This window comes from Arabidopsis lyrata (assembly GCF_000004255.2).
Source record: "Arabidopsis lyrata subsp. lyrata unplaced genomic scaffold ARALYscaffold_8, whole genome shotgun sequence".
NCBI classification, from domain to species: domain Eukaryota; kingdom Viridiplantae; phylum Streptophyta; class Magnoliopsida; order Brassicales; family Brassicaceae; genus Arabidopsis; species Arabidopsis lyrata.
In genome coordinates, this window is record NW_003302548.1 from 6117643 (window position 1) to 6128826 (window position 11184).

General features: G+C 37.0%; 1 protein-coding gene across 1 annotated transcript; it reads right to left on the reverse strand.

The window, feature by feature from the left end:
• Positions 1–4553: 4553 nt before the first annotated feature.
• On the reverse strand, positions 4554–5576 carry LOC9299832. The gene is given in 2 exon segments (XM_002865454.2): positions 4554–4738; positions 4741–5576. Coding segments are annotated over 2 exon segments (879 nt in total). The 5' UTR covers positions 5519–5576; the 3' UTR covers positions 4554–4637.
• Between the last annotated feature and the right edge of the window lie 5608 nt (positions 5577–11184).

The window sequence follows — 11184 nt, forward strand, 5'->3', positions numbered from 1 at the left end:
TCGTAGAATCGGGTTTCCCGTTTACCCACAACGGAGGAGCTTAACCTTGTTTTTAGGGTTAAAATAAGTGTATGTAGACGCAAAGTAGTGTTTTTAAAGCCATGGCTTTGGCTTTGTTTAGTAGAGATAGACTAAAAGATTGTGCCAACATGGTTTAGTTAAATTCTAATGTTTTCTTGTGTAGTTGCGTATCATTTATCAAAAGCTCAGAGTGCAGTGCGCCTAGGATCGGGGCTCAAAACCAGCACTTCATCGCCATGCCTTGTCTTGCGCCATTTGAAACATAGAGATTTACAAGCACAATAATGAGTGTTATAATTTATCTAATCCAATTTAAAGGGCCATAATAGTTCCTGAATTATTTTTTGTTCTGTCTGGTAGCGATGGTGTTTCTGATTTCCTTTTCTACATTCTTGAAGATTATAGAAAGTGGAAAAAACTTGATTGTAGAAAAGGTTATTTCTCTTCTTCCAATTATGGTAGACTGCATCATTGACTGCAAGTTTCCGGAGGACTGAAGGAGAAATAACAGCTTTTAGTTTTATTCACGCTAAGAGTGAAGACCATGTGAGAAAAAAAAAAACATAGTGAAAGGTGGAGTCTGATTTCAATGAACTTCCAAATATGAACACTAAAGTCACACCTCAACAACATATGCGCCCTATTTTCCTCATACTCCGAACAAAAACAGCAAGAAGATGGAATTTACATTCCCAAAAAGCAAGTCGAGGTCTCGTGGACAAGCGATTCAGTTGGCTATACACATTGTAAAAGCATGCTTAGGTGTGGCTTCTTTAAACAACACAGAGGCAGACTAGTCTTTCAATGTGTTTTTGGCCTAAGGCTTTCCCAAGTTTTTTGCAGTTTGAAAATTTTGGAAATTCGAACTTTGAACCTCCCAACTGTATGAGTCCACATCATATGCATTAATTGATAAGTGAACTGAGGAGAGTTGACCATAAAGAGCAAGAACCTGGTCAAATCTGATGGGAAAGTACCCATATGTGTTCAGTATAAGCCGCAACCACTATAGAATGAATAGGATTTCAGAGCTGTCTAGGTAGATCTTTTCTAGCCAGCTTGAATAATGGGCCAAGAGGGGACTAATTATCAAACTATATGTGTCGGTTTTTTGAGACTTATATACAATGTCCAAGGTTTGTAAAATTAATTATAAGATTAATTAAATAAACGATACACAAAAGGTATTTGCCTAACTATTTTCTTGTTTATGTATTTTCTATTATTCATCCAAATTTACGAAGGATATATATATTATGACTTTGAGATAGATGAAACATAAATAGAAGAAAAAAAAACAATCATTTACCTCTACCTTAGTTTTGTCTCTGAATTTAGACATTTCATACTAACATCTCCTACAAAAAATGACGGAAGCTGAACATATCTGTGTGAAATTTTGAACTCCTCCAAATTGCACCACTTTCCACATTTCTCAGACTTAGCAAATACAAGTATATCACTTTAGCTTCAGGAGTCCTATAGTTATATATGGGTTTGTCTAAAGGACTAACTATAAACATCAAACCTTCAGAAGTAGTAACGTTTTAACTTTAGCTTCAGGAGTCCTATAGTTATTTTTTGATTTTTTTCAAATTTATGTAACGAACTTAAAAAGGATATAAATTATTATATAGAATTAAATTTGAACATGATTTCAATGGCAATGGAGAACTGAAAACAAGAACTGAGGAGGAAGATGTAAAAAAGAGAGTAAGTTGATGATAAAGGTAATTATGTTTTGTGTTAAAAGAAAAGATAATGTTTAACTCAAGGGTCCTAACTTCTAAGGGGGGCTTATTGGGATGTTGATTTGTGTAAAGTTTGTGGATTTCAAAAGTTGAGAGATTTTTAAAATCTTTAAAGATTTTTGTGGATTCTAATATTGTTTACACAAATTTGTGAAATCATTACAATAATTTTATGGGTTATCGTAGATTCTTGATGATTTTTTTCTTCAAAAATTTATTAGAAAAATATTTGATATATTTGTTTATAATGGTGGTTTGACGTAGAGAAAAGACTCATCTTCTCCCATCATTATTTGTGGCGAGCAAAGGTACAAAAACTATTTTTTTTGTTTCTTCATCATAGTTTTGATACATTTTTTGTATTATATTATGGAAAAGTTGTTAAGTCAAAAAACTGTTAATGAAATAGCTGAGAATTTGGTTACATCGGTTTTGATTTTTGTTCTTTTAACGAACATGGCTTTTTGTTTTGATACGGCTTTTGTTTGCTATATATTATGGATGGAATGTCTGGATTTTTTGTGTTTGTTTTCTATTTTGGAGTCGATGATTAGATAGTGGAAACGAGAGGAGTTTTTAAAATACATAGGATAACTAGAGTATTTTGAAAGTTGTTGTTAATGAGTAAACATGTAAAGAATCATTGTTCCAATAACAATAGAGTTTGACAGAATTGCAAAATCAATAAATACACAACTTTTTGAATAACAAAAGATTTTAAATAGAATTACAAAATCCATACACCAATAACACCATATTTTAATTGAATTGCAAAATCACAACACCAATAACATGAGAGTTTACTAAGAATATAAGAATCTACAAACCAATAACAATAGAATCTTAAAATTTTAAAAGTCTTTAGAAATCAACATCCCAATAAGCCCCCCTAAGCTTAGTCCCCCCTCAGAAAGTGGAAGGCACAGCTTCTCTCATGCAATGATTAGGTTAGCATTCTCTTTTCGATATTTCAAATATTCTTAAAAAATCTTTTTTCATTTTCAAAACATTTCGGTTCCGTATATCTGTTTCCTTTTCCATACAACATAGTCATATAGGCTAAGATATAATACCAATCTATAGGCAGGGCCGGCTCTGAACAGAGCAGAAAGAAACATTTGTTTTGGGCCCCCGTTTTTAAAGGCCCCATTTTCTAACTTTCAAATAATACACACTACACAGAGAGATTCTCCACGTCAGATAAAGGTAATAAATGATGACGGTCAACAAAGAAAGGTAATAAATGATGTTAATAATATGTGGGCCTTTTAAAAACGTAAAAGCCCAACTATTTCCTTTGTTGTCTTCATTTCCTTCCTGCATGACTTTTCAGCCTTCTTCTACTTTGCTTTTTTTTTCCAGCCTCTTTTGCTTCTTCTTTTTAAGTCATGACAGATAATTTTTTGAAATAGTAACATTAAATTAATAACTATTCATGTTCATGCTTAATTTCTAGTTAAAAGCAATTAGAGATTTACTTACTAGAAATTTTGAATTTATTTTTACTTTTGATTATGGCTTTAATTTGAAATCAGAATGCGAAAAAAGGCCCCCATTTTCTGTTTTGTTTGTGGCCCCCAAATTTTCAGGACCGGCCCTGTCTATAGGGATGGTGAATGAGTACTTTAGGACGGGTAAGCTGGTTCAAGTAGAGAGATTGTTTCATCAAATGTGTGTAAGATATATTTCGTTGTTAAACTGGAACACAATAGTTCATCGGTATAAGAAGTTTGGTAAATGAGACGATAATGATCTGTGGGTTATACCAGTTACCAGAATGAGAGTAGCGGAGAAGGTCTCGATTTGTTCAAGAAAATGTTGGGGTGTTGCATAAATACGACTTTAAGAACATTCACTTATGAACACAAAGTTCTTGGCTTCATCATCAAGTTAGGGTTTTTTCATATGGGCAGAGGATTTACGTAAGGTGTTTGACGAAGAAGTTTCATGAACAAGTTGATGTGTGTGCTCTATTGTTAGGGTCTAGTCTGAACGGAAAGCATGAAGATGCCTTTAGGATGGTTTGGTTGGCTTTACTTGTAGGATGCATTCTAGTGTCGATAGAGACGAGAAAGCTGCTTCAACTAGGCATTTTTAATCTAGACTCGGAACCAACACAATTTCTGTCTTGTTCTCGAATATATATATGCTTTTACTGATAGATGGTTGGATATATGGAAATTGAAAGTTAAGATGAATCATAAGGGGTAAAGAAGAAACCTGAAACAGTTGGGTTGCGTTTAGAGGGAAAAAGCACAAAGTTTTCTTCAATGAGAGTACTTGGAGTTTCTGAGAAAGAGTTGAAGAAACTTGCTATGTTTCTTATTATGGATTTGCTTTATGTAATGTAAAAGATGAACAGAAGGAAGAGTTATTGTAGGACGTGAGATTGTTTTATGGGATCCGACTTGGTTCATCATTTAAAGAATGAGATGTCTTCATGTGTGAATTATTGGTAGACAAGTACTTGAGAAAATTCCACGGTCGGCCCAAAAATCTGCTCTTACAAAACAAATCAGATTTCAAAAATCTGCTCTTACAAAACAAATCAGATTTAGAAAATTTAAGAAATCACATATTAAAATAATTTTACAACTATTAATTTATTTCTATTGTTATGTTTTTATTTGAGATGAATCTGAAAATAGTTCATAATTTAGAAAATTTAAGAAATTACTTTATAAAAACAAGCAAACCATAAGCTATAAAGAGCAAATAACAACTACAATTTTCTATGAAAATATGTATATCCATTGCTAGTAATAACAAATATGCTGAAATACTAGAATTAGAAGACAATTTTGATTCTTTTTTATGTAAAATAAGTTGGAAAATAGATATTAAGAAAATAAAATCATGAACAAGCTATTCTTTTACGCTCACAAGATGTTGAAAAGTTTCATCTTCGCTTAATCCACCGCTACTGATCATATCTTCTGTTTTGATCTTTTGAGACTTTCCATGAACTTACGATATCTTTTTTTATTTCTTGCACGCAGTCTTTGATCTCTTTCTTTGTTCGTCTCACTATTGTAGTGAGATAACATATGTGCAGCAAATTTTTGAGAGGTGTCCAACACACCATTACATTTAGGACATGTATAGGGACCAAATTTCTTATACGGTAGACTATGTGTACGACCATCATAATGATCGTCATCATTTTTCTCATCTTTTTCAGAATCTATATAAGAACCAATTTTTTCAAAAATATTGGTTGGTTTGGGAATTTTCTTCAGGGATCGACCAGCTTGCGAAACACGGTTGTGCTTTGATGACAAGGAAACCATGTCTAAATGTTGACGATCAGGAAAATCTTGGTGCGGAAACACGATATTTAGAGGGGTAGGCTTCAAAATCCCGGATTGGTTATCAAGAAACTTTGGAAGATGAGATATAGGGTTCCAAGTATTTGTAGAATCCATGGCACGTTTGACACGTTCAATGTCATAGTGGACATTGTTAAATAGATTGGAAGGAACAATAGTTGTATACCTATTTATGATGGTTTGAGTGAAAGATACTTGAGTAAAATGATATTTCTCTTTAGTAGGGAAATAATTGGCACGAGAAATAGAATCAAAATTTCTTTTTGTCATATGTGAATTATTAAATCCAACATAAGATGAAGAGACATGTGAATTTTGATAAGAAGAAAGGGAAGGAGGAGAAGGAAACGAATCTCTATGGTTCATGCGATCAGATGTAATGAACATCGAGCGAACCATTTTGGAGTTGTGATTCATTTCGATGGGAAGTGATTCACGATGGTTTGAGGTATCACCACCATAAATATTGAATCTATTTGGGATGGAAGACATTTTGAAGCTTCAAGTGTATCTAAACTATTTCCCTATGTATCCTTTTATATAATTTCTTAAAGTGCAAAAAGGTAATAAATTGAAATTCATGAATTCAAAGTCAATATATATATATATATATTAGTTAATTTCAAATATGGCGTGTTATTGATTACTTTGAATAACTAATTTTGGCGAGTTATTAATTTTTGTTGACTAGTTAGTTATATTTGAGTATTGAGTTTTGAATTGTACATTCTTTCCTAAAAAAATAGAAGATGCTTTTAATGTTGACTTTTATCTCTCAAATCTTGTTGGATTTTGAACACATGGTTTTGTGTTTATAATTTTTTTTATTGATAATTAGATTCAAATCTTTTAAACATTAATGCTCAATCAAAAATGTACAGTATAAAAGTGCTTAAATTATAGGGGTGATTGAGATTTGTGAAGGACTTTAAAAATTGTAGCTTGAATTAAAAGTCTTAAAACCAACAAAATTTAAACTTCTACAACATAATGCTCTATCGGGAAAAATATCGGAAAATACGTGAACTTTCAAATTTGGGATAAAAAAAAGCATGAACTTTCGAAATATCATTTAAATCATAACGTTTAGTTTGACTTTCGATAAAATTGTTAAGTTTTTGTTGACTTGGCCATTTTGGGCATGTCGTTAAATTTCCGTTAACGAGATGCTGCCGGGGTTAAATTTCCGTTAGAAATCTCGGTTGAATCGAAACGACGTCGTTTTGAATTGATGTGATATTCATAGTTAGATTGGAAGTATATAAAAAAAAAACTATTTTTATAAAATTATAAGACCAATTCAAAACGACGTCGTTTCGATTCAACGGAGATTTCTAACGGAAAGTTAACCCCGTCATTGTCTCGTTAACGAAGAAGCAGAATCTGAAGCATAGACGATAGTGACACAAGGATGCAACAAACCTGTAGAACCCCGACATAGGCTCAAAAGCGTACAACAAGTGAGACATGCCAAGGAATTGTGTGGAGATGGTATAGGCTACCGCGACGCCAGACAGCCCTCAATCCCTTGATCCAGCAGAGCCATCAACTCCAACCATGGCGAAACTCACAAGTAACCTGCAGAAGCAGAACAGGTCTCGGGCAAATACCACTCATCAACAGTTGTCTAACACCTTTGGCTTGGGAGGTTAGCTGAGGAAATAGAGCCAATAGGTGACTTGTGGAAGTTAGAAAAGCCGGCTCTAACAACAAGCATACTAGCGGATACACATTGCCCAGAACAAGACCCCTAGTGAAGACATTAGCTAGGGAACGGTACTGTCGGTAACTGAAAACCTAAGCACAAACCATCACACCTAAAACAACAGCAAACAACAGAGGACAAAGCAATTCGGAGAAACAATGAACCAGGGAAACCAACGACAACTAAACGCGGGGCGGGATAGAAGAAACATAGAGAGAAGACTGAAGGCAAACACAGAGAGGAAGAGAGCACCAAGCTCTTACGTCCGACGGAGAAGCAGAGCACCGCCGAGCCACCACCGTAGGAGAGCCGCCGTACGGCAACAGGAAGGAGAAGCTTGGGTTGCTAGACCAAGAAACTACCCACCACTTGCCAAAAAAGAACCTATCCGATGCTTGAAAATCGTCGAGAAACACCGATAGGAGCCTCACTCAAGCTCTGTTTGCCGTCCTCAAACAAACCGGAGAGAGGGTGAGAACGCCGGGAAGGTGCAATCGCCGAGATTCACAGAAGGTTCGAGACAAGCCGAAGCCATTTCTCCCAAAAAATGGAGCCTCCGATGAAATCACCACCAAAATCTGAAAACTCCTGTTGTCAAATCGCCTACCGAAAAAGAGTCAATCGCATAACAGAGCACCTTGGGGCCCTCTCACGGTCACGGCGATGGCCGCCGATGACCCCAGAGGCGAGAAACGAGGCGGATCTAGGGTTTTTTTGAGCGGCGGCTGAAGTGTAAAAAATCGCAGGCACGTAAAGAACACTCATTTTGACATGTTTATACAAATTGCATGGCAGGGCAGTTGACCAAGTTTTAATTTCATGTTTTGGCAAAGTGAGAATGGGCTTTCAAGTTTTGACAATTTAGCCAAAATCTGACCATTTTACCCCTACCAACGGACCGATGTACTGTTCACTGTACGGTTCAATTAAGCGGTTCAGTTACGTACACTGTTCCGGTTAAGCAATATATTTCGTTCTTAATTGATTTGTACGGGAGTACAGTGACAAGTTGGGATTAATAACATTAAAACACAATGAGACATCAGTATATAATGCCCAAAAAGTTTAGACATGACTCATGTCACAATTAATGCAAAAGTCTTCATTACTTTTTCTAATATTAGTTTATATGTGTGAATAGTTGTAAGAGACAAACATGATCCATCAAAGAAACAAATATTCTGAACGAATGTGATTCTGCATCGGTTTGATCTTCTTGATTTACAAAGTTTGGAGCCAAAACAAGCATTGAACGTGTAAGTAATGAAATTGGTTAAGAAGTTTTTTGTTTTAACACACTAGGGTCTTGATTGTGTGCTAAGATCAACATTGTTTTTATATAAAAACCCAGAATATTTTTATTTCCACTTTTTTTAGTTGAAATTGCTAAATGAGGATAGATTTATGTTTATAAGTGTGTAGTTGAGAATTCTTTTTGTTTTTTGTAGATATAATCATGCTTTCATTTGCATTTAATGGGGTTCTGCTGAATTTATGATGCAGGTTGGTAATGGATATTCCCGTATTTACTATGGTGGGTGAGTGGAAATGCAAAGAAGAAGAATGGAAATTTGAACCATGGGAAGGCTGGTTTGGTCGTTGTGTACGTGTTAGGCAAAACATGACGTACACGGCATTTGTACGTACATTATGCGAGGTTTTCAGTTTGAAGTCCACCGAATGCAATCCAATAATTAGTTACTGGATGCCGGGAAAGATGTCAGTGATGATAGAAAGTAAACGCCCTCCTGTCTACATTGACAATCAAATGAGCCTGGATACTTTCTTTTTGATTCGTGGTGGGGATCCTAGTGTCACCTTGTTTGTCTCTTTCATTACAACCGTCAAGGCACTCGGGAATACTGTCCCTAGGACCGATGGTGAGAGATACCGTGTGTGTGGGAGTGCAACGACACCAAATCCCATCGTAGCGGCTTCAAATGTAGATGGAAATAATGAGGCCGTAGATGAGCAAGACGACGTTGAAGACGATAAAACAGATGAGGATGAAGAAGAGGAGGAGGACAACGAAGATGGTGCTGGGTATGATGATTATTAGGGTGATGATGGATCTATGGGGGGAAGTACCCTCGATCCTACTATAGACGGTAGTGAAGGCAGTGGCGAAGATTACGATTACAACAAGTAGAACGATGTAATTATTGAAGAATATGGAATAGGGAATGTTGAGGAGGACGTAATTCTCACTCAACAAACGGTTCAACATCCAGGGGAATTCAGTCGTCTATTGGCAGAGTGTACGTACACAAGTCATCGTGTACGTGGGGGAGATAACTCGGTTGACCGTATGTTGGTGTCGGATCCCGCACCAGAAGTCCGAGACCAACCAAAGATTGCCACGTAGTCAAGGTAATGGCCCATAAAGGGCGAAGCCCATTGAGCCCATGAGCCGAAGGACCGGTCGAAGTGGTTATCACCACTTCGAGAATCCGAAGTGACTGCACTGTGGTACGAGTTCGGTGTAGAAGACACGGGTAAGTCAGTTCGAGGATACTTGGGCCAAAAAGGCGAGGCCCATGAAGATCAGAGTCAACTCAAATTCAAACGTTGAGCATTAAAATCGAAGAATCAAAACGGACACATTTAAGAAGGAATAATTGTACTTAATTATTCATTTTAATGTCGTTTCTCTATGTATAAATAAAAGGCCAATGACCATGTAAAAGGGATCTTTTTTCTGAAGAAAGAAATACTATAGCAATTTTCGTAGCAATTTAGAAGTTTTTACTTATTCATTTTTGTCCCTCAAGAATAATCTTTCCTACTTAATAATATACTTGAGTGTGTGAATCCGACATCCACATTTTGGCGCCGTCTGTGGGGACGATTAGGATTCTTGAGTGGTCAGATTTTTCTTTATTACACTTCCGAGATAAGCAACAATGTCCGGAGGAGACACCGTTGAGACATCATTGGCTGAAACCCTCAAAGCTATGCAGCAAACCATGTCGGACATATCACAAAAGTTCTCGGATGTGGAAAAAGCCGTCGATACGTTGCAAACATCCCAGGTATCTCTTAGTCAAAACGTCAATACTATACAAACTCGTGTTCGCTCTTTAAGTGCAGGAAACCTTGTGGGAATCCGAAGAGGGATATTCAACTCGCCAAGTACCGCTGCACGAAATGAAACCAGCGGACAAACAACTCCTGGTGCTACTAATAACATGGCTCAGACGTTGGAAGAAGAGACACAGCTCGGAGATGAAGAACAACTTGCAGCTCAATACGAGCAGGAGAACCTCGACCAGTTTGAGACCATGAGGAAGGTTAGCCAGGAATTAAAAGAAATGAAATCAAAATTTCATCAAGCTACAAGTTCGGAGCCAGACATCAATCGAGTCATTGAAGAGGCTAGGCGAACACCTTTCATCTCGCGAATTGCAAGTTTTAGGATCAAAGATTCCCGGAAACTCAAGTTGGACCCTTACAGCGGATTGGAGGATGCACTCTTCCGCGCGAATAACTGGATGGAGGTAGAGGACGAAAAAGAAAGTTTTGCCAAAAGGAATAAACAAGAAAAGCCGGCAATCACCGTCCCTACCAAGAAGTTCGAATCTAGGGAGAGCAAAGGACCAAGGAAATTTGGGTCGCAACCCTTCAACAGTACCGTCGGAAAGCAATTCCAAGGGAAAGGAAGATCGAACACTTGGGTCCGTGATGAAAGTCTATATTGCGATATTCATAAAGTAACCGGACATTTGACCAAGGATTGCAGCGTTCTTAAAAGGCACCTCGCAGAGCTTTGGGCCACTGGAGATCTTTCCAAATTCAATATAAAGGATTTTGTGAAGGAATACCATGAAGCAAAGGAAAACTCCAAAGATCAAGATTCAAAAAGACCAAGGTTATCCAACGAGGAAGAACCAAGGAGTTCGAAGGGTAAGATCAATGTGATTCTAGGAGGTTCCAAGTTTTGCGGAGATTCGATAAGTTCCATCAAGAAACATAGACGAAATATCCTACTCAAAGCAAGCTTAAGCGAGGAAGTCGATTTTCAAGGTACATCAATATCATTTAATGAAGAAGAAACGCGGTACCTCGAAAGGCCGCATGATGATGCTCTAGTCATTACCCTTGACGTTGCCAACTTCGAAGTATCAAGGATCCTTATAGATACAGGCAGTTCGGTCGATTTGATCTTTTTAAGTACTCTAGAAAGAATGGGAATCAGCCGAGGAGACATAGTAGGACCCCCATCTCCGTTAGTTGCGTTCACAAGCGAGTCAGCCATGTCTCTCGGAACAATCAAGCTACCGGTCCTTGCCAAGAAGGTATCGAAGATCGTGGACTTCGTTGTCTTCGATAAGCCCGCAGCTTACAACATCATCCTCGGGACTCCCTAGATTTATCGAAT